General features: G+C 54.1%; 1 protein-coding gene across 1 annotated transcript in view; it reads left to right on the top strand.

Annotated features, from left to right (window-relative positions):
- Positions 1-1,682: 1,682 nt before the first annotated feature.
- The window catches only part of col5a1 (procollagen, type V, alpha 1), a 120,985-nt gene continuing 98,408 nt past the window's right edge, over positions 1,683-24,259 (top strand). Inside the window, exons 1-8 of the mRNA XM_070863617.1 lie at positions 1,683-1,734; positions 4,214-4,267; positions 12,240-12,293; positions 14,214-14,267; positions 14,434-14,487; positions 18,555-18,608; positions 18,718-18,762; positions 22,967-23,020. Of these exons, the coding sequence (XP_070719718.1) occupies positions 1,705-1,734; positions 4,214-4,267; positions 12,240-12,293; positions 14,214-14,267; positions 14,434-14,487; positions 18,555-18,608; positions 18,718-18,762; positions 22,967-23,020 (399 nt within the window). The 5' untranslated portion in view covers positions 1,683-1,704. The remainder of the gene's footprint in view (positions 1,735-4,213; positions 4,268-12,239; positions 12,294-14,213; positions 14,268-14,433; positions 14,488-18,554; positions 18,609-18,717; positions 18,763-22,966; positions 23,021-24,259) is intronic.

Genomic DNA, 24,259 nt, shown 5'->3' on the forward strand with positions numbered 1-24,259 from the left:
TTGCTGTTCTATGCCGATTTTTGCCAATACTGTTGACCATTTTATTTTCCTGACTGCTATTCTCAGCCCCTCAAAATCAGCTTATCTCCAATTTATTACCCTAGTTTTCTTCATACTTATGTCCTTCTCAGTTATCATCTTAAAGCGTATTGTATTATGGTCACTATTGCCTAGATGCTCCCCTATTTTACTTCTCTTATCTGCTCTGGTCCATTCCCCATTTCTGGATCCAATAGCGAATCCTCCATTGTTGGGCTTTTAACATGTTGGGTTAGAAAGGAGTCCTGCACACATTGCAGGAACTCCATTCTCTCATCGCCTTTACCTACGCTCTTCCATACAATGAATGTCAGGATGACTGATTTTCTCAGGGTGGATAGAGGGCTGGAGGTCCAGTCCCTCAGTGTTGGTTCGGTCCCTGCGTGTCAGCGGCGACCGGTATTTCCACTCAGACAAGGCATAGTAGCCTTCACAGGGGTGGATGGGGAAACCATCCAGTGACCTGGGCCACCCATCCCCTCCCTCCTCCCCACATCCCACGCCAGAGACTTGTGCAAAAAATCTAGTGCACTCCTGGTGCAGTACTGAGGGAGCACTGCACTGTCGGAGGGGCAGTACTGAGGGAGCGCTGCACTGTCGGAGGGGCAGTACTGAGGGAGCACTGCACTGTCGGAGGGGCAGTACTGAGGGAGCACTGCACTGTTGGAGGGGCAGTACTGAGGGAGCGCCGCACTGTCGGAGGGGCAGTACTGAGGGAGCACCGCACTGTCGGAGGGGCATTACTGAGGGAGCGCTGCACTGTTGGAGGGGCAGTACTGAGGGAGTGTACTGTCGGAGGGGCAGTACTGAGGGAGCACCGCACTGTCGGAGGGTCAGTACTGAGGGAGCACCGCATTGTCGGAGGTGCCATCTTTTGGATGAGACATTAAACCGAGGCCCCGTCTGTTCTCTCAGGTGGATGTAAAAGATCCCATGGCACTATATCGAAGAAGAGCAGGGGAGTTCTCCCCGGTGTCCTGGGGCCAATATTTATCCCTCAATCAACATAACAAAACAGATGATCCGGTCATTATCACATTGCTATGTGTGGGAGCTTGCTGTGCTCAAATTGTCTCCTGCATTTCATATATTACGACAGCGACTGACTGCACGTCATAAAGTGCTTCATTGTCTGTGAAGTGTTTTGGGACACACTGAGGTGGTGAAAGGTGCTATAGAAATGCAAATTCTTTCTTATCTTCTATAACATCTGGGATCGTGACCCGCAGAAGTTCATATCCAGTCGTTATGACAACGCCGAGGAATGTTTATTCCAAGATAGCGTCCACGGTAATGGTATGGTTGAAGGATGTCCGGCTGTGGTCAGGTGTCAGCAGAGGGCTCCGGAGGTGATTGGCCTGTGGAAAGAACGTGCATTTCTATAGCGCCTTTGACAATCACCGGACGTCCCAAAGAGCTTTACAGCCAATGAAGTACTTTTGGAGTGTAGTCACTGTTGTAATGTGAGAAACGAGGCAGCCAATTTGCGCACAGCAAGCTCCCACACACAGCATTGTGACAATAACCAGATAATCTGTTTTTGTTATATTGATTGAGGGATAAATATTGGTCCAGGACAGCGGGGATAATTTTTATGCTTTGCATTTGCTGAGGGAGATTTTTCTGTTTGTCTTACAGCTGGCATTGCGGGGTCCGACTGGACCAATGGGTTTGACCGGAAGACCTGGCCCACTTGTAAGTACTGGAACTGCCGGGGGATTGCTGGGGTCTCCAGGATGGGGGAGGGCTCCGAGCACGGGGCTCGCTGACCCTGCTCTCTCCCTCTGTCGTACATCACAGTCACACCACGGACTCCCTCACTCTGTGAGGCAATAGGTTGGCCAGACTCCCTCGGCCAATTCCAAGGCCGCCTGAGCTTTTGAAGATGTTTAGTTTTCCTGGGATGAGAGGCCGGTTCAAAAACCAGATTTTCCTTAATTTTTCTTTCTCCAGATGTTGCACGTGTTAACTCGGAGAATTCTCGCTCGGCCCCACGAAACATTTTTGTTAAATGTGCTTTTTCCTGAGTCTGTAATTGATGGCTGAATCCCATCGGCCCCAGACTGGGCCGTGCTGGGTGATTGATCCTCAACTGGGGAGGGAGGGGAGAGTGGGGGGAGGGAGGGGAGGGGAGAGTGGGGGGAGGGAGGGGAGAGTGGGGGGAGGGGAGGGGAGGGGAGAGTGGGGGGAGGGAGGGGAGTGTGGGGGGAGGGAAGGGAGAGTGGGGGGAGGGAGGGAGGAAAGGGGAGAGTGGGGGGGAGGGAGGGGAGAGTGGGGTGAGGGAGGGGAGAATGGGGTGAGGGAGGGGAGGGGAGGGAGGGGAGAGTGTGGGGAGGGAGGGAGGAGAGGGGAGAGTGAGGGGAGGGAGGGGACAGTGGGGGGAGAGTGGGGTGAGGGAGGGGAGGGGAGGGAGGGGAGAGTGGGGGGAGGGAGGGGAGAGTGGGGGGAGGGGAGGGGAGGGGAGAGTGGGGGGAGGGAGGGGAGTGTGGGGGGAGGGAAGGGAGAGTGGGGGGAGGGAGGGAGGAAAGGGGAGAGTGGGGGGAGGGAGGGGAGAGTGGGGTGAGGGAGGGGAGAATGGGGTGAGGGAGGGGAGGGGAGGGAGGGGAGAGTGTGGGGAGGGAGGGAGGAGAGGGGAGAGTGAGGGGAGGGAGGGGACAGTGGGGGGAGAGTGGGGTGAGGGAGGGGAGGAGAGGGAGGGGAGAGTGGGGGTAGGGAGGGGAGGGGAGAGTGGGGGTAGGGAGGGGAGGGGAGGGAGAGTGGGGGTAGGGAGGGGAGAGTGGGGGGAGGGCGGGGAGGGGAGGGGAGGGGAGATGGGGGCAGGTGGGGAGAGGGGGGAGGGGGCGGAGAGGAGGGAGGTGGGGAGAGGGGGGAGAGGGGGGAGGTGGGGAGGTGGGGAGATGGGGGGAGGTGGGGAGATGGGGGTGGGGAGATGGGGAGAGGGGGGAGGTGGGGAGAGGGGGGAGGTGGGGAGATGGGGGATGTGGGGGGAGGTGGGGAGAGGGGGGATGTGGGGGAGGTGGGGAGAGGGGGGAGGTGGGGAGATGGGGGGAGAGGGGGGAGGTGGGGAGAGGGGGGATGTGAGGGGAGGTGGGGAGAGGGGGGAGGGAGGGGGAGAGTGGGGGTAGGGAGGGGAGGGGAGGGGAGATGGGCCAGGTGGAGAGAGGGGGAGGGGGCGGAGAGGGGGGATGGGGGGAGAGGGGGGAGGTGGGGAGGTGGGGAGAGGGCGGAGAGGAGGCCCTCACTGCAGAAGGTTGTGTGTGGCTGTGACCGAGCTGGAGGGGAGCTCAGCAACAGGTCCATGTGTTTGAGATGACAATTGGTCACTAAAGGGTTCAGCAGCGAACGATGTCGGAGGTTATCCAGACTTAGGCAGAAGATGCTGGAACGCTGCTCGAGTTACCCTCTGAGAAACACACTGAGTGAGAAATTACACGGAGTCCTGGGCAGGGTGGATTGTCGATGGCCTGTGAGAGAAACAGCTCAATGGGCCTTTCCTGTCCTGTTCCTGGGGAAGCGCCCAGCACGGGCTGAGGGAGGCTGAGCCTGGGACACAGGGGAGAGATGGGGGGGGAGGGGCCTGTGCAGGCAGGGCCAGTGTGGGAGGGGCCTGTAGGATGGGACCAATGAGAGAGGCACTGGTATGGTCTGGGCCTGTGACATGTGGTCAGTGTGGGAGGGGCCTGTAGGATGGGACCAATGAGAGAGGCACTGGTATGGTCTGGGCCTGTGACATGTGGTCAGTGTGGGAGGGGCCTGTGATGTGTGGGAGAGGCCTTTGAGGCAGTGTGGGCGGGGCCTGTGGTGTGGGACTGGTGTGGGCGGGGCCTGTGAGGCAGTGTGGGCGGGGCCTATGGTGTGGGACTGGTGTGGGCGGGACGTGTGAGGCAGTGTGGGCGGGGCCTGTGGTGTGGGACTGGTGTGGGCGGGACCTGTGAGGCAGTGTGGGCGGGGCCTAGAGTGTGGGACTGGTGTGGGCGGGACCTGTGAGGCAGTGTGGGCGGGGCCTGTGGTGTGGGACTGGTGTGGGCGGGGCCTTTGAGGCAGTGTGGGCGGGGCCTGTGGTGTGGGACTGGTGTGGGCGGGACCTGTGAGGCAGTGTGGGCGGGGCCTGTGGTGTGGGACTGGTGTGGGCGGGGCTCTCATGTCTTGTAACTGTCTCGATTTCCTTTTTCAGGGGCCCCCTGGATACCTGGGAATTAAAGGCGAAATGGGAGACTTCGGCCCTCAGGTAAATGAGAACCAGACTCGGTCTGTGAGATTAACCAGACGCGGACTGTGAGATTAACCAGACCCGTGTCTGTGAGATTAACCAGACGCGGTCTGTGAGATTAACCAGACGCGGTCTGTGAGATTAACCAGACGCGTGTCTGTGAGATTAACCAGACGCGGTCTGTGAGATTAACCAGACGCGTGTCTGTGAGATTAATCAGACCCGTGTCTGTGAGATTAACCAGACGCGGTCTGTGAGATTAACCAGACGCGTGTCTGTGAGATTAATCAGACCCGTGTCTGTGAGATTAACCAGACGCGTGTCTGTGAGATTAACCAGACGCGTGTCTGTGAGATTAACCAGACGCGGTCTGTGAGATTAACCAGACCCGTGTCTGTGAGATTAACCAGACGCGTGTCTGTGAGATTAACCAGACGCGTGTCTGTGAGATTAACCAGAAGCGTGTCTGTGAGATTAACCAGACGCGGTCTGTGAGATTAACCAGACTCGGTCTGTGAGATTAACCAGACGCGGTCTGTGAGATTAACCAGACGCGGTCTGTGAGATTGACCAGACGCGTGTCTGTGAGATTAACCAGACGCGTGTCTGTGAGATTAACCAGACGCGGTCTGTGAGATTAACCAGACGCGTGTCTGTGAGATTAACCAGACCCGTGTCTGTGAGATTAACCAGACGCGATCTGTGAGATTAACCAGACTCGGCCTGTGAGATTAACCAGACGCGTGTCTGTGAGATTAACCAGACGCGTGCCTGTGAGATTAACCAGACGCGGTCTGTGAGATTAACCAGACGCGTGTCTGTGAGATTAACCAGACCCGTGTCTGTGAGATTAACCAGACTCGGTCTGTGAGATTAACCAGATGCGGTCTGTGAGATTAACCAGACTCGGCCTGTGAGATTAACCAGACGCGTGTCTGTGAGATTAACCAGACGCGTGTCTGTGAGATTAACCAGACCCGTGTCTGTGAGATTAACCAGACGCGTGTCTGTGAGATTAACCAGACCCGTGTCTGTGAGATTAAACAGACTCGGTCTGAGATTAACCAGACGCGGTCTGTGAGATTAACCAGACCCGTGTCTGTGAGATTAACCAGACGCGGTGTGTGAGATTAACCAGACGCGGTCTGTGAGATTAACCAGACCCGTGTCTGTGAGATTAACCAGACTCGGCCCGTGAGATTAACCAGGCGCGGTGTGTGAGATTAACCAGACGCGGTCTGTGAGATTAACCAGACACGGTCTGTGAGATTAACCAGACGCGTGTCTGTGAGATTAACCAGACCCATGTCTGTGAGATTAACCAGACGCGGTCTGTGAGATTAACCAGACCCGTGTCGGTGAGATTAACCAGACTCGGTCTGTGAGATTAACCAGACGCGTGTCTGTGAGATTAAGACGCGTGTCTGTGAGATTAACCAGACGCGGTCTGTGAGATTAACCAGACGCGTGTCTGTGAGATTAAGACGCGTGTCTGTGAGATTAACCAGACGCGGTCTGTGAGATTAATCAGACGCGTGTCTGTGAGATTAACCAGACTCGGTCTGTGAGATTAACCAGACTTGTGTCTGTGAGATTAACCAGACGCGGTCTGTGAGATTAACCAGAAGCGTGTCTGTGAGATTAACCAGACGCGTGTCTGTGAGATTAACCAGACCCGTATCTGTGAGATTAACCAGACGCGTGTCTGTGAGATTAACCAGACGCGGTCTGTGAGATTAACCAGACGCGGTCTGTGAGATTAACCAGACGCGTGTCTGTGAGATTAACCAGACGCGTGTCTGTGAGATTAACCAGACGCGTGTCTGTGAGATTAACCAGACGCGTGTCTGTGAGATTAACCAGACCCGTATCTGTGAGATTAACCAGACGCGTGTCTGTGAGATTAACCAGACGCGTGTCTGTGAGATTAACCAGACCCGTATCTGTGAGATTAACCAGACGCGTGTCTGTGAGATTAACCAGACTCGGCCTGTGAGATTAACCAGACGCGTGTCTGAGATTAACCAGACGCGTGTCTGTGAGATTAACCAGACCCGTGTCTGTGAGATTAACCAGACGCGTGTCTGTGAGATTAACCAGACGCGTGTCTGTGAGATTAACCAGACGCGGTCTGTGAGATTAACCAGACGCGTGTCTGTGAGATTAACCAGACGCGGTGTGTGAGATTAACCAGACGCGTGTCTGAGATTAACCAGACGCGTGTCTGTGGGATTAACCAGACGCGTGTCTGTGAGATTAACCAGACGAGTGTCTGTGAGATTAACCAGACGCGGCGTGTGAGATTAACCAGACGCGTGTCTGTGAGATTAACCAGACGCGTGTCTGTGAGATTAACCAGACCCGTGTCTGTGAGATTAACCAGACGCGGCGTGTGAGATTAACCAGACCCGTGTCTGTGAGATTAACCAGACCCGTGTCTGTGAGATTAACCAGACGCGGTCTATGAGATTAACCAGATCCGTGTCTATGAGATTAACCAGACGCGTGTCTGTGAGATTAACCAGACGCGTGTCTGTGAGATTAACCAGACCCGTGTCTGTGAGATTAACCAGACGCGGTCTGTGAGATTAACCAGACCCGTGTCTGTGAGATTAAACAGACTCGGTCTGAGATTAACCAGACGCGGTCTGTGAGATTAACCAGACCCGTGTCTGTGAGATTAACCAGACGCGTGTCTGTGAGATTAACCAGACGCGGTCTGTGAGATTAACCAGACGCGGCGTGTGAGATTAACCAGACCCGTGTCTGTGAGATTAACCAGACCCGTGTCTGTGAGATTAACCAGACGCGGTGTGTGAGATTAACCAGACGCGGTCTGTGAGATTAACCAGACGCGTGTCTGTGAGATTAACCAGACGAGTGTCTGTGAGATTAACCAGACTCGGCCTGTGAGATTAACCAGATGCGGCGTGTGAGATTAACCAGACCCGTGTCTGTGAGATTAACCAGACCCGTGTCTGTGAGATTAACCAGACTCGGCCTGTGAGATTAACCAGACGCGTGTCTGTGAGATTAACCAGACGCGTGTCTGTGAGATTAACCAGACGAGTGTCTGTGAGATTAACCAGACCCGTGTCTGTGAGATTAACCAGACTCGGCCTGTGAGATTAACCAGATGCGGCGTGTGAGATTAACCAGACCCGTGTCTGTGAGATTAACCAGACGCGTGTCTGTGAGATTAACCAGACCCGTGTCTGTGAGATTAACCAGACGCGGTCTGTGAGATTAACCAGACCCGTGTCTGTGAGATTAACCAGACGCGGTCTGTGAGATTAATCAGACCCGTGTCTGTGAGATTAACCAGACGCGGTCTGTGAGATTAACCAGACCCGTGTCTGTGAGATTAACCAGGCGCGGTGTGTGAGATTAACCAGACGCGTGTCTGTGAGATTAACCAGATGCGTGTCTGTGAGATTAACCAGACGCGGTCTGTGAGATTAACCAGACCCGTGTCTGTGAGATTAACCAGGCGCGGTGTGTGAGATTAACCAGACGCGGTCTGTGAGATTAACCAGACCCGTGTCTGTGAGATTAACCAGACTCGGTCTGTGAGATTAACCAGACCCGTGTCTGTGAGATTAACCAGACGCGGTCTGTGAGATTAACCAGACGCGTGTCTGTGAGATTAACCAGACCCGTATCTGTGAGATTAACCAGACGCGTGTCTGTGAGATTAACCAGACTCGGCCTGTGAGATTAACCAGACGCGTGTCTGAGATTAACCAGACGCGTGTCTGTGAGATTAACCAGACCCGTGTCTGTGAGATTAACCAGGCGCGGTGTGAGATTAACCAGACCCGTGTCTGTTAGATTAACCAGACGCGTGTCTGTGAGATTAACCAGACGCGTGTCTGTGAGATTAACCAGACACGTGTCTGTGAGATTAACCAGACCCGTGTCTGTGAGATTAACCAGACGCGTGTCTGTGAGATTAACCAGAAGCGTGTCTGTGAGGTTAACGAGACGCGGCGTGTGAGATTAACCAGATGCGTGTCTGTGAGATTAACCAGACGCGTGTCTGTGAGATTAACCAGACGCGGTGTGTGAGATTAACCAGATGCGTGTCTGTGAGATTAACCAGACGCGTGTCTGTGAGATTAACCAGACGCGTGTCTGTGAGATTAACCAGAAGCGTGTCTGTGAGATTAACCAGACGCGTGTCTGTGAGATTAACCAGACCCGTGTCTGTGAGATTAACCAGGCGCGGTCTATGAGATTAACCAGATCCGTGTCTATGAGATTAACCAGACTCGGTCTGTGAGATTAACCAGACGCGGCGTGTGAGATTAACCAGACCCGTGTCTGTGAGATTAACCAGACCCATGTCTGTGAGATTAACCAGACGCGGCGTGTGAGATTAACCAGACGCGGTCTGTGAGATTAACCAGACCCGTGTCTGTGAGATTAACCAGACTCGGCCCGTGAGATTAACCAGGCGCGGTGTGTGAGATTAACCAGACGCGGTCTGTGAGATTAACCAGACCCATGTCTGTGAGATTAACCAGACGCGGTCTGTGAGATTAACCAGACCCGTGTCGGTGAGATTAACCAGACTCGGTCTGTGAGATTAACCAGACGCGTGTCTGTGAGATTAAGACGCGTGTCTGTGAGATTAACCAGACGCGGTCTGTGAGATTAACCAGACGCGTGTCTGTGAGATTAAGACGCGTGTCTGTGAGATTAACCAGACGCGGTCTGTGAGATTAATCAGACGCGTGTCTGTGAGATTAACCAGACTCGGTCTGTGAGATTAACCAGACCCGTGTCTGTGAGATTAACCAGACTCGGCCTGTGAGATTAACCAGATGCGGCGTGTGAGATTAACCAGACCCGTGTCTGTGAGATTAACCAGACGCGTGTCTGTGAGATTAACCAGACCCATGTCTGTGAGATTAACCAGACGCGGTCTGTGAGATTAACCAGACCCGTGTCTGTGAGATTAACCAGACGCGGTCTGTGAGATTAATCAGACCCGTGTCTGTGAGATTAACCAGACTCGGCCTGTGAGATTAACCAGACGCGTGTCTGAGATTAACCAGACGCGTGTCTGTGAGATTAACCAGACCCGTGTCTGTGAGATTAACCAGGCGCGGTGTGAGATTAACCAGACCCGTGTCTGTTAGATTAACCAGACGCGTGTCTGTGAGATTAACCAGACGCGTGTCTGTGAGATTAACCAGACACGTGTCTGTGAGATTAACCAGACCCGTGTCTGTGAGATTAACCAGAAGCGTGTCTGTGAGATTAACGAGACGCGGCGTGTGAGATTAACCAGACCCGTGTCTGTGAGATTAACCAGACCCGTGTCTGTGAGATTAACCAGACGCGGTCTATGAGATTAACCAGATCCGTGTCTATGAGATTAACCAGACGCGTGTCTGTGAGATTAACCAGACCCGTGTCTGTGAGATTAACCAGACGCGTGTCTGTGAGATTAACCAGACGCGGTGTGTGAGATTAACCAGATGCGTGTCTGTGAGATTAACCAGACGCGTGTCTGTGAGATTAACCAGACGCGTGTCTGTGAGATTAACCAGAAGCGTGTCTGTGAGATTAACCAGACGCGTGTCTGTGAGATTAACCAGACCCGTGTCTGTGAGATTAACCAGGCGCGGTCTATGAGATTAACCAGATCCGTGTCTATGAGATTAACCAGACTCGGTCTGTGAGATTAACCTGACTCGGTCTGTGAGATTAACCAGACGCGTGTCTGTGAGATTAACCAGACCCGTGTCTGTGAGATTAACCAGATTCGGTCTGTGAGATTAACCAGACCCGTGTCTGTGAGATTAGCCAGACGCGGTCTGTGAGATTAACCAGACGCGGTCTGTGAGATTAACCAGACTCGGTCTGTGAGATTAACCAGACCCGTGTCTGTGAGATTAACCAGACTCGGTCTGTGAGATTAACCAGACCCGTGTCTGTGAGATTAACCAGACGCGTGTCTGTGAGATTAACCAGACCCGTGTCTGTGAGATTAACCAGACCCGTGTCTGTGAGATTAACCAGACGCGGTCTGTGAGATTAACCAGACCCGTGTCTGTGAGATTAACCAGACGCGTGTCTGTGAGATTAACCAGACGCGTGTCTGTGAGATTAACCAGAAGCGTGTCTGCGAGATTAACCAGACGCGTGTCTGTGAGATTAACCAGACGCGGTCTGTGAGATTAACCAGACCCGTGTCTGTGAGATTAACCAGACGCGTGTCTGTGAGATTAACCAGACCCGTGTCTGTGAGATTAACCAGATTCGGTCTGTGAGATTAACCAGACCCGTGTCTGTGAGATTAGCCAGACGCGGTCTGTGAGATTAACCAGACGCGGTCTGTGAGATTAACCAGACTCGGTCTGTGAGATTAACCAGACCCGTGTCTGTGAGATTAACCAGACTCGGTCTGTGAGATTAACCAGACCCGTGTCTGTGAGATTAACCAGACGCGTGTCTGTGAGATTAACCAGACCCGTGTCTGTGAGATTAACCAGACCCGTGTCTGTGAGATTAACCAGACGCGGTCTGTGAGATTAACCAGACCCGTGTCTGTGAGATTAACCAGACGCGTGTCTGTGAGATTAACCAGACGCGTGTCTGTGAGATTAACCAGAAGCGTGTCTGCGAGATTAACCAGACGCGTGTCTGTGAGATTAACCAGACGCGGTCTGTGAGATTAACCAGACCCGTGTCTGTGAGATTAACCAGACGCGTGTCTGTGTGATTAACCAGACCCGTGTCTGTGAGATTAACCAGACGCGTGTCTGTGAGATTAACCAGACGCGTGTCTGTGAGATTAACCAGAAGCGTGTCTGTGAGATTAACCAGACGCGTGTCTGTGAGATTAACCAGACCCGTGTCTGTGAGATTAACCAGACGCGGCGTGTGAGATTAACCAGACCCGTGTCTGTGAGATTAACCAGACCCGTGTCTGTGAGATTAACCAGACGCGGTCTGTGAGATTAACCAGATGCGTGTCTGTGAGATTAACCAGACGCGTGTCTGTGAGATTAACCAGAAGCGTGTCTGTGAGATTAACCAGACGCGTGACTGTGAGATTAACCAGACGCGTGTCTGTGAGATTAACCAGAAGCGTGTCTGTGAGATTAACCAGACGCGTGTCTGTGAGATTAACCAGAAGCGTGTCTGTGAGATTAACCAGAAGCGTGTCTGTGAGATTAACCAGACGCGTGTCTGTGAGATTAACCAGACGCGGTCTGTGAGATTAACCAGACGCGTGTCTGTGAGATTAACCAGACTTGGTCTGTGAGATTAACCAGACGCGTGTCTGTGAGATTAACCAGACCCGTGTCTGTGAGATTAACCAGACTTGGTCTGTGAGATTAACCAGACGCGGTCTGTGAGATTAACCAGACCCGTGTCTGTGAGATTAACCAGACGCGGTCTGTGAGATTAACCAGACGCGTGTCTGTGAGATTAACCAGACGCGTGTCTGTGAGATTAACCAGACCCGTGTCTGTGAGATTAACCAGACGCGTGTCTGTGAGATTAACCAGACGCGGTCTGTGAGATTAACCAGACGCGGTCTGTGAGATTAACCAGACGCGTGTCTGGGTGCAGCACTGTTGGAGGGTCCGTCTGCTCTCAGGTAGACACACTAAAGATCCAACAGCTGCTGTTTGGAAGACGAGCAGGAGAGTTCTCCCCGGTGTTCTGGGGCCAATATTTATCGCTCAATCAGCATCCCTAAGCAGATTATCTGGTCACTATCACGTTGCTGTTTGTGGGAGCTTGCTGTGTACAAATTGCCTGCCCTGTTTCCCACATTACAACATTGACTACACTTCAAAAGTACTTCATTGGCTGTGAAGCGCTTTGATAGTCCTGAGATAGTGAAAGGTGCGATATAATTACTGCGGTGGGATTTGAAGCAGTCGGGTCTGGGATCGCAATCCCTTGACACAGCACCTGGCAGTCACAGAGTTACTGACAGGGTCCCATCATTCTCTCATTCACACAGGGTCCCAGAGGTGCTCAAGGTCCCCCTGGTCCCACGGGGAAGCCAGGACGCAGGGTAAGTGAACTCCAAACTGATCTCCACATTGTCCCCTTCCCCTGGGGGAGGTTTGTAGGGGGGGTGGGGGTGAATATCCCACCACTGATACGCGGGAACAGAAGGTGCTGTATCTGGAGCAGGTCTGAGGATAAGGTGGATAGGGGTGGCCCAAATCATAAAACGTTTTGTAGAGTAACTCGGGAGAGACTGTTCCCCGGGGCAGGAGGGTCAGTAACCAGAGGACACAGATTGACGATAATTGGGAAAAGATCCAGAGGGGGAGAATGTGTTTACGCAGTGAGTTGTTGTGATCGGGAACGCGCTGCCTGACAGGGCGGTGGGAGCAGATTCAATAGTAACTTTCAAACCGGGAATTGGATAAATACTTGGGGGGAAATGTGCCGGGCTGTGGGGACAGAGCGGGGAGTGGGACTGATTGGATCGCTCTGTCACAGAGCCGGCACAGGCTCGATGGGCCCAATGGCCTCCTCCTGTGATTCTGTGGGACCCCACTCTGTGATAAGTCATGGGCCACGTCTCTATATCTAATCGAGGTGTTTAAGATGATTAAAGGATTCGATGGGGTAGAGAGAGAAACTATTCCCTCTGATGGAGGGAGTCCAGAACAAGGGACAGAACCTTAAAATTAGAGCCAGGCCGTTCCGGGTGATGTCAGGGAGCACTTCTTCACACAAAGGGCCGTGGGAATCGGGAACTCTCTCCCCCAAAACACTGTTGAGGCTAAGGAGGGGCAATTGAAAATTTCAAAACTGAGATTGATGGGTTTTTGTTGGGTAAGGGTATTAAGGGTTACGTAACCAATGCGGGGAGATGGAGTTAATATACAGATCAGCCCTGATCTAATAGAATTGAAGGACTGAATGGCCTCCTCCTGTTCCTGTGTAACAGACTCGAGGGGCTGAATGGCCTCCTCCTGTTCCTGTGTAACAGACTCGAGGGGCTGAATGGCCTCCTCCTGTTCCCAATGTAACAGGTTCGAGGGGCTGAATGGCCTCCTCCTGTTCCTGTGTAACAGGCTCGAGGGGCTGAATGGCCTCCTCCTGTTCCTGTGTAACAGGCTCGAGGGGCTGAATGGCCTCCTCCTGTTCCTGTGTAACAGGCTCGAGGGGCTGAATGGCCTCCTCCTGTTCCTGTGTAACAGGCTCGAGGGGCTGAATGGCCTCCTCCTGTTCCTGTGTAACAGGCTCGAGGGGATGAATGGCCTCCTCCTGTTCCTGTGTAACAGGCTCGAGGGGCTGAATGGCCTCCTCCTGTTCTTAATGTAACAGGTTCGAGGGGCTGAATGGCCTCCTCCTGTTCCTGTGTAACAGGCTCGAGGGGCTGAATGGCCTCCTCCTGTTCTTAATGTAACAGGTTCGAGGGGCTGAATGGCCTCCTCCTGTTCCTAGCAGCTACAATTGGCCTCCGGGTATGGAAGGGGGAAAATCAGCCAGAGCTCCTGCTCCTGATCACAGTCCAGTGACCAGTACCCCAGGGAGAGTCAGCACCTTCAGGGACTGTACCCCAGGGAGAGTCAGCACCTTCAGGGACTGTACCCCAGGGAGAGTCAGCACCTTCAGGGACTGTACCCCAGGGAGAGTCAGCACCTTCAGGGACTGTACCCCAGGGAGAGTCAGCACCTTCAGGGACTGTACCCCAGGGAGAGTCAGCACCTTCAGAAACTGTACCCCAGGGAGAGTCAGCACCTTCAGGGACTGTACCCCAGGGAGAGTCAGCACCTTCAGGGACTGTACCCCAGGGAGAGTCAGCACCTTCAGGGACTGTACCCCAGGGAGAGTCAGCACCTTCAGGGACTGTACCCCAGGGAGAGTCAGCACCTTCAGGGACTGTACCCCAGGGAGAGTCAGCACCTTCAGGGACTGTACCCCAGGGAGAGTCAGCACCTTCAGCCTGTGACTGATTTTTGTTTTGTTTCAGGGTCGAGCGGGGTCTGATGGATCCAGAGGAATGCCGGGGCAGCCTGGAGGAAAGGTACACACACATCTCAGCAAATCTCAGCCCGAGATATCGTTCCCTTTACCCGCTGTGTCCCGTACATGTACAGGAGACACTGGGACACACGGGGTGTACAGTACCAGACGGGAGAGAATCATTACCATACATGTACATGAGACTGAAATTTTTTCTTGTTTCACAGGGTGATCGAGGGTTTGACGGGCTACCTGGGCTGCCGGGCGAGAAGGGCAACAGAGTAAGTATTGATCCCCTTCATACAGGAGGTGTAACAGAGAGCTCAGAGCTGATTGCTTTCAACAGACCAGCCATGAAACTCTGGACATGAAGGCTTGTTATCGATTGTCAGTGTACCTGCCCTGGGAGTGTTTGATGGGACAGTGTAGAGGGAGCTTTACTCTGTATCTAACCCCGTGCTGTACCTGCCCTGGGAGTGTTTGATGGGACAATGTAGAGAGAGCTTTACTCTGTATCTAACCCTGTGCTGTACCTGCCCTGGGAGTGTTTGATGGGACAGTGTAGAGGGAGCTTTACTCTGTATCTAACCCCATGCTGTACCTGCCCTGGGAGTGTGTGATGGGACAGTGTAGCGGGAGCTTTACTCTGTATCTAACCCCATGCTGTACCTGCCCTGGGAGTGTGTGATGGGACAGTGTAGCGGGAGCTTTACTCTGTATCTAACCCATGCTGTACCTGCCCTGGGAGTGTTTGATGGGGCAGTGTAGAGGGAGCTTTACTCTGTATCTAACCCCCTGCACCTGCCCTGGGAGTGTTTGATGGGACAGTGTAGAGGGAGCTTTACTCTGTATCTAACCCCCTGTACCTGCCCTGGGAGTGTTTGATGGGACAGTGTAGAGGGAGCTTTACTCTGTATCTAACCCGTGGGTAACCCTATCTGTGTTATTGTCTCCCCTCCTGTTTGAAGCCGAGTTACCTGTCTGGACCCTTGTTACAACATGTTTGAGTCCTGCGGAGGTGTGTGGTGCAGAGTGTGATGTGCAGACACCTGTCAGATCAGGGCTGTGAGCACATGCCTGTAAAGAGCCTGTGTGTTGCTTCCGGAAGCTTCACGTCCGCCCTGATCGCTTTCATACCTGTGACTGAACACAGATAATATCTGTGACAGGAATTGCTTCTGGGTAGAAAACATTTCCCGTCTCCCTCTGTTCCATTGACACTAATCCGCTCCGTGCTCTCCAGAACCAACCTCCCTTCTTTCTCCTGAACTCCCAAATCCTCCCGCTACCCTCGCTCAGTGAAATCTCGGCTCTTCACTTTGTCTCGTATTCTGGTGCATTCTTACCCAGCACCTCACCCCGGGGAACTCCTCCCCTCCCTCAGCCCCTCAGCTGAGGCATAGAATACAAGAGCAGGGGGGTTAGGCTTGAACTGTATAAAACACTGGTTAGGCCACAGCTGGAGTACTGCGTGCAGTTCTGGTCACCACATTATAGGAAGAACGTGATTGTATTCGAGCGTGTACAGAGGAGATTTACCAGGATGTGGCCGGGACTGGAGAACTTTAGCTATGGGGAAAGATTGGATAGGCTGGGGTTGTTTCCTTTGGAACAGAGGAGGCTGAGGGGAGACCTGACTGAGGTGTATAAAATGATGAGAGGCCTGGATCGAGTGGATAGGACAGACCTGTTTCCCTTGGCAGAGGGGTCAACAACCAGGGGGCATAGATTTAAAGTAATTGGGGGGGGGTTTAGAGGGGATTTGAGGGAAATGTCTTCACCCAGAGGGTGGTGGGGGTCTGGAACTCACGACCTGAAAGGGTGGTAGAGGCAGAAACCCTCACCACATTAAAAAGTACTTGGATGTGCTCCTGAAGTGCCGTAAGCTACAGGGCTACGGCCCGAGAGCTGGAAAGTGGGATTAGGCTGGGTAGCTCTTGGTCGGCCGGCGCGGACACGATGGGCCGAATGGCCTCCTTCTGTGCTGTAAATTTCTATGATTCTACCCCTCCAGTCTACAAGCTGATTAAACTCCCATCATTCTCACTCATCACCTCCTTCCTGATTTACCCCCTCACCTGAAGTTCCACCTCCTCCCCTCTGGTTCTCCATCGACAAACCATCGCCTTGCATTCTCTCCCGACTCCAGCGCCCAGATCGCTGGCTCTCTGCAGCACGGCTGGTGTTGAGAGTGGGTCGAGTATTGCTGCACTGGGACATGACCTCCCTCCTCCCCAGCCGGCAAAGTCGCTGTTCCCTCCTCACCTGGAGCTGATTCACCAAAATCAAATCAAAAACCTAAAATAGCCCTGTCGATCTTTCCCCCGTGCGTGGCTCGGGATAGTCCGGGAGATTGATCTTTAATTGCTGGAGACTCCAGGACAAAGGAAACCCGACAAAATTCGCACCATTTCCTGACAATCTTCCACTGAAGTTATAAAAATTTACCCGGGCTTCGAGCACCAACTAGGCCGAGAACATGCAACACCAACATCTAGTGGGGACACCTCGTATTGCAGAACTTTACATCAGAAGATAAGAAATAGGAGCAGGAGTCGGCCATTTGCTCTGAGCCTGCTCCGCCATTCAATTAGATCATGGCTGATCTGATCATGGACTCAGCTCCACTTCCCCGCCCGCTCCCCATAACCCTTCACTCCCTTATCGCTCAAAAATCTGTCCATCTCCACCTTAAATATATTCAATGACCCAGCCTCCACAGCTCTCTGGGGCAGAGAATTCCACAGATTTACAACCCTCTGAGAGAAGAAATTCCTCCTCATCTCAGTTTTAAATGGGCGGCCCCTTATTCTGACACTAAGCCCCCTAGTTCTAGATTCCCCCACAAGGGGAAACATCCTCTCTGCATCCACCTTGTCGAGCCCCCTCAATATCTTACACCTTTTGATAAGATCACCTCTCATTATTCTGAACTCCAATGAATACAGGCCCAACCTACTCAACCTTTCTTCATAAGTCAACCCCCTCATCTCCAGAATCAACCGAGTGAACCTTCTCTGAACAGCCTCCAATGCAAGTATATCCTTCCTTAAATACGGAGACCAAAACTGTACGCAGTACTCCAGGTGTGGCCTCACCAATACCCTGTACAGGTGTAGCAGGACTTCTCTGCTTTTGTACTCTATCCCTCCGGCAATAAAGGCCAACATTCCATTTCCCTTCCTGATCACTTGCTGCACCTGCAGACTAACTTTTTGTGTTTCATGCACAAGGCCCCCCAGGTCCCTCTGTACATCAGTGGAAAAACAACATGTATTTATATCGGACCTTTAACATAATAAAACATCCCAGGGCGCTTCACAGGAGCATTATGAAACAAAATCTGATACCGAGCCACATACGGAGATAGTGGGACAGGTGACCAAAGAGGTCGGTTTTAAGGAGCATCTTAAAGTAGGAAGAGAGGTAGAGAGGCGGAGAGGTTTAGGGAGGGAGTTCCAGAGCTTGGGGCCCAGGCAACAGAAGGCACGGCCACCGATGGTGGAGCGATTATAATCAGGGATGGTCAGGAGGGCAGAATTAGAGGAACGCAGACATCTCGGGGGGGTTGTAGGGCTGGAGGAGATTACAGAGATAGGGAGGGGCGAGGGGCCACGGAGGGACTTGTAAACAAGGATGAAAATTTTAAAATCGAGACGTTGATTAACCGGAAGCCAATGTAGGTCAGCGAGCACAGAGAGTGATGGGTGAGCGGGACTGGGTGCGAGTTAGGACATGGGGCACAGGGGGTGATGGGTGAGCGGGACTGGGTGCGAGTTAGGACAAGGGGCACAGGGGGTGATGGGTGAGCGGGACTGGGTGCGAGTTAGGACAAGGGGCACAGGGGGTGATGGGTGAGCGGGACTGGGTGCGAGTTAGGACAAGGGGCACAGGGGATGATGGGTGAGCGGGACTGGGTGCGAGTTAGGACATGGGGCCCAGGGGGTGATGGGTGAGCGGGACTGGGTGCGAGTTAGGACATGGGGCACAGGGGGTGATGGGTGAGCGGGACTGGGTGCGAGTTAGGACATGGGGCACAGGGGGTGATGGGTGAGCGGGACTGGGTGCGAGTTAGGACATGGGGCACAGGGGGTGATGGGTGAGCGGGACTGGGTGCGAGTTAGGACACGGGGCAAATAAAAGCCATGCGATAACGTGACAAAGCATGACAGGAACAGCATGATCATGTGTGACACGTCAGGAAATTTGGCTGTTTCATATCTTAAGAACAGGTTACAGGTTCTGGAGATTAATTGTGTGAGTTGATTCAGATGTCAGAGCGTTTTTAAGCTTTTACGTAAACTCTGAATGGTTACTTAACAGGCGTGTGTGACTGTTCTCTCTGCAGGGTGATGCAGGGCCACAAGGACCTCCTGGGCTATCAGGGGATGACGGAGAGCGGGTGAGTAGTGGTCGGCTTACAGTCTACCCATGGAGCCGTGTTCTGGGCAAAGCTCAAGTGTTGATGCTGACTCCATCCACTGAACACAGCTTCCCCTCCTCTGTTACAGGGTGACGATGGAGAAGTGGGTCCAAGAGGGTTACCTGGTGAATCAGTGAGTATTAGAGCATTCACAAAGGACTGTTACAGTAAGGGGTGCGGGGTATATCAGTGTTACAGTGAGGGGTGTGGGGTATATCAGTGTTACAGTGAGGGGTGTGGGGTATATCAGTGTTACAGTGAGGAGTGTGGGGTATATCAGTGTTACAGTGAGGGATGTGGGGTATATCAGTGTTACAGTGAGGGGTGTGGGGTATATCAGTGTTACAGTGAGGGGTGTGGGGTATATCAGTGTTACAGTGAGGGGTGTGGGGTATATCAGTGTTACAGTGAGGGGTGTGGGGTATATCAGTGTTACAGTGAGGGGTGTGGGGTATATCAGTGTTACAGTGAGGAGTGTGGGGTATATCAGTGTTACAGTGAGGGATGTGGGGTATATCAGTGTTACAGTGAGGGGTGTGGGGTATATCAGTGTTACAGTGAGGGGTGTGGGGTATATCAGTGTAACAGTGAGGGGTGTGGGGTATATCAGTGTTACAGTGAGGGGTGTGGGGTATATCAGTGTTACAGTGAGGAGTGTGGGGTATATCAGTGTTACAGTGAGGGATGTGGGGTATATCAGTGTTACAGTGAGGGGTGTGGGGTATATCAGTGTTACAGTGAGGGATGTGGGGTATATCAGTGTTACAGTGAGGGGTGTGGGGTATATCAGTGTTACAGTGAGAGCTGTGGAATTTCTCTTATTTCGTTCCTGGGATGTGGGCGTCGCTGACAAGGCCGGCATTTATTGCCCATCCCTAATTGCCCCTTGAGAAGGTGGTGGTGAGCCGCCTTCTTGAACCGCTGCAGTCCGTGTGGTGAAGGTGCTCCCACAGTGCTGTTAGGGAGGGAGTTCCAGGATTGTGACCCAGCGACGATGAAGGAACGGCCGATATATTCCCAGTCAGGATGGTGTGTGACTGGGAGGGGAACGTGGAGGTGGTGGTGTTCCCATGGACCTGCTGCCCTTGTCCTTCTAGGTGGTAGAGGTCGTGGGTTTGGGAGGTGCTGCCGAAGAAGCCTTGGCGAGTTGCTGCAGTGCATCTTGTAGATGGTGCACACTGCAGCCAGGGGGCGCCGGTGGTGGAGGGAGTGAATGTTGAAGGTGGGGGATGGGGAGCCAATCAAACGGCTGCTTTGTCCTGGATGGTGGCGAGCCTCGAGTGTTGTTGGAGCTGCACCATCCAGGCAAGTGGAGAGTGTTCCATCACACTCCTGACTTGTGTCTTGTAGATGGTGGAGAGGCTTTGAGGAGTCAGGAGGTGAGACACTCACCACAGAATACCCAGCCTCTGACCCGCTCTTGTTACCACAGTATTTATGTGGCTGGTCCAGTGAAGTTTCTGGTCAATGGTGACCCCCAGGATGTTGATGGTGGGGGATTCGGTGATGGTAATGTCGTTGAATGTCAAGGAGCGGTGGTTAGACTCTCGCTTGTTGGCGATGGTCATTGCCCGGCACTTGTGTGGTGCGAATGTTACTTGCCACTTATCAGCCCAAGTCTGAATGTTGTCCATGTCCTGTTGTATGTGGGCATGGAGTGCTCCATTATCTGAGGAGTTGTGAATGGAACTGAACACTGTGCAATCATCAGCGAACATCCCCACTTCTGACCTTATGATGGAGGGAAGGTCATTGATGAAGTAGCTGAAGATGGTTGGGCCGAGGACACTGCCCTGAGGAACTCCTGCAGCGATGTCCTGGTTCTGAGATGATTGACCTCCAACCACCACAACCATCTTCCTGTGTGCTGGGTATGACTCCAGCCAGTGGGGAGTTTTCCCTGATCCCCATTGACCAGGTTTACTGGGGCTCCTTGATGCCACACTCGGTCAAATGCTGCCTTGATGTCGAGGGCAGTCACTCACCTCACCTCTGGAATTCAGCTCTTTTGACCATATTTGGACCAAGGCCGTAACGATGTCTGGTGCCGAGTGGTTCTGGCGGAACCCAAACTCAGCATCGGTGAGCAGGTTATTGGTGAGTCAGTGTCGCTCGATAGCACTGTCGGTGACACCTTCCATCACTTTGCTGAAGATTGAGAGCAGACTGATGGGGCGGTAATTGGCCGGATTGGATTGGTCCTACATTTTGTGGACACAACATACCTGGGCAGTCCAAAAAATGAGATTGAGTTCAATACAAAACGTGGTGTGGATCACAATACAGAAAGCAGAACTGGAGTACAATGCAAAACCTGAAACTGGAGTTCAGTAAAAATGAACTGGATCCACAGAAAACCTCAAAACTGGCTGTGGAGTACATAAAAGGACTGGAAGTGGAGCTTAGTGTGACTGGGTGGACTCTGGAGTAGATACAAAGCATGGAGACTGGAATACGGAATCCAGGGGGTAACTGGCAGCAATACTGCTGACATCGCGTAAACCAATCACCATAACACTGCTGCTCCGAAACAGCGAGGGGGGGAGGCTGAGAAAAGCTCAGGGCTGTTTGTGTGTGTGTGTGGGGGGGGTGGGGGGAGCGGGGTGTCCCTGGGGGAGTGTCCCTGGTGGGGGGGGCGTGTCCCTGGGGGCGTGTCCCTGGGGGTGTTCCTGGGGGCGTGTTCCTGGGGGCGTGTCCCTGGGGGAGTGTCCCTGGTGGGGGGGGGGGGTATCCCTGCGGGGGCGTGTCCCTGGGGGCGTGTCTCTGGGGGTGTCCCTGGGGGAGTGTCCCTGGGGGAGTGTCCCTGGGGGAGTGTTTCTGGGGGAGTGTTTCTGGGGGCGTGTTTCTGGGGGCGTGTTCCTGGGGGCGTGTCCCTGGGGAGTGTCCCTGGGGGAGTGTCCCTGGGGGAGTGTCCCTGGGGGAGTGTCCCTGGGGGAGTGTCTCTGGGGGAGTGTCTCTGGGGGCGTGTCTCTGGAGGCGTGTCTCTGGGAGCGTGTCCCTGGGAGCGTGTCCCTGGGGGCGTGTCCCTGGGGGAGTGTTCCTGGGGGAGTGTCCCTGGGGGAGTGTCCCTGGGGGAGTGTCCCTGGGGCCGTGTCTCTGGGGGAGTGTCCCTGGGGGCGTGTCTCTGGGGGCGTGTCTCTGGGGGAGTGTCCCTGGGGGAGTGTCCCTGGGGGAGTGGGGGGGTGATGCAGCTTGCCCCCTTGTTAAGATGGACCCTGGTTCTGTTCACCTGGCGGGGGCCGGGGATTGTGTTACTGGTCGTGCATTGTCAACGTGTCTGACAGTGGGAGGGTGGGGAGGGTGCAGAGTGTGGGGGGTGAGATTGTGGGAGGGGGGTGGGGAGTGGGGGTGGGGGTGAGATTGTTGGGGGGTGGGGGGTGAGATTGTTGGGGGGTGGGAGGTGAGATTGTTGGGGGTGGGGGGTAAGATTGTGGGGGGGTGGGGGGTGAGATTGTGGGGGGTGGGGGGTGAGATTGTGGGGGGTGTGGTGAGATTGTGGGGGGTGGGGGGGTGAGATGGTGGGGGGTGGGGTGAGATTGTGGGAGGTGGGGGGTGAGATTGTGGGGGGTGGGGGGTGAGATTGTGGGGGGTGGGGGTGAGATTGTGGGGGTGGGGGGTGAGATTGTGGGGGGTGAGATTGTGGGGGTGTGGTGAGATTGTGGGGGGTGGGGGGTGAGATTGTGGGGGGTGGGGGGTGAGATTGTGGGGGGGTGGGGGGTGAGATTGTGGGGGGTGGGGGGTGAGATTGTGGGGGGTGGGGGGTGAGATTGTGGGGGTGGGGTGGGGGTGGGGGGGTGAGATTGTGGGGGTGGGGGGTGGGGGTGAGATTGTGGGGGGTGGGTGGGGGTGAGATTGTGGGGGGTGGGGGGTGAGATTGTGGGGGGTGGGGGGTGGGGGGGGATTGTGGGGGGGTGGGGGGTGAGATTGTGGGGGGTGGGGGGGGTGGGGTGAGATTGCGGGGGGTGGGGTGGTGGGGAGGTGGGGGGTGGGGGGGTGGGGGGTGAGATTGTGGGGGTGGGTGGGGGGTGAGATTGTGGGGGGTGGGGGGTGAGATTGGGGGGTGGGGGGGGTGGAATGGTTGTGGGTGGGTGGTGTGGGGGGTGAGATTGTGGGGGGTGGGGGGTGAGATTGTGGGGGGTGGGGGGGGTGAGATTGTGGGGGGTGGGTGGGGGGTGAGATTGTGGGGGGGTGGGGGTGGGGGGTGAGATTGTGGGGGGTGGGGTGGGGGTGAGATTGTGGGGGGGTGGGGGGTGAGATTGTGGGGGTTGGGGGGTGAGATTGTGGGGGGTTGGGGGGTGAGATTGTTTGATCCCGGCTCACTGTGCTTTCCCTTGTAGGGTCCTCGTGGATTACTCGGACCGAAAGGACCAGCGGGACCAGTGGGCCCCCCAGTGAGTATCTGTGGGAGCCGAGTGTTGGCGGGGAAGGGGAGGCGATGGTTGCTATCAGTCTCTGGGATTTATTGTCGAGTGTCGAGCTGGGCATTAAGGAGCTGTTTCAGACTCCAGAACATCTCCTCCCCCCATCCCCGCCCATTATACACCCAGTATATCATTTCACCTCAATGCCTGTTCGATGTGTGAACCATACACTTCATTTTATGGGTTTATTTAAACACGTCTCCATTTCACTCGGCCCTTCCCCCCAGTTACTGACCCCACTATTATAACTTCTCCCGAGCTGGGATCCGTGCTGCGATAGGTTATTGATCCGGGGGCCAGAGAGCTCGATCAGTCGCAGGCGAAAGCAGGGCCGGGATATCGAGGTCAGAGTATGTGACAGGGGCGTGCGCCAGGAATTGAGGGAGGGATCCATTAACACCAGGCAGACCACACACACAGCACATTCATCTCGGTGCCCAAACTCCCAATATACAGCCAGCCGTAGAATAATCGGACACGGACTCTGGACAGGGTGGGCCTCAATGTCCAGGGAAATGAAGGACAGCTGGTGAAAACCCTCAGAGTCCTGGGGAGGGAATAAGGCGGACATTTCTCTTTACATTGTGCGAGTTTCCCCCTCACTGCTGGTGTGGTTCATGTCTCTGGGTCACGGGGTCACACACTGACCTTTCACACTCTGTGACACGGGGCCACACACTGACCTTTCACACTCTGGGACACGGGGTCACACACTGACCTTTCACAATCTGGGACAGTGGGTCACACACTGACCTTTCACACTCTGCGACATGGGGTCACACACTGACCTTTCACACTCTGGGACACGGGGTCACACACTGACCTTTCACACTCTGGGACACGGGGTCAGACACTGGATTTAAATCCAGCCACAATGTTGGGATGAAAGATTTCGGGGCGTATTGGCTGTGATGCGTTGCACCATCTCAGTCCAGTGCCGGATCAGGACCAGGAGTCTCAGACGTTCCTGGCCAGTCTCAGTCGGAGGGAGTGCTGGTGCAGGAGGTGGTATTATGCTGTTCTAAGGTTTGGGCTAAGGGTGAGCTGTGTAATCGGTGCAGTGTAGAGGGAGCTTTACTCTCTCTCTGGCTGTGTCTGGGCTGATAATTGGCTGATACAGTACAGCACAACAGGAGGCCATTCGGCCCATCGTGTCTGAGCGGCTCTCTGCAGGAGTACTTTAGTTAGTCCCACTCCCCGCCCTTTCCC

This window comes from Pristiophorus japonicus, chromosome 20 (assembly GCF_044704955.1).
Source record: "Pristiophorus japonicus isolate sPriJap1 chromosome 20, sPriJap1.hap1, whole genome shotgun sequence".
Taxonomy (NCBI): Eukaryota; Metazoa; Chordata; class Chondrichthyes; family Pristiophoridae; genus Pristiophorus; species Pristiophorus japonicus.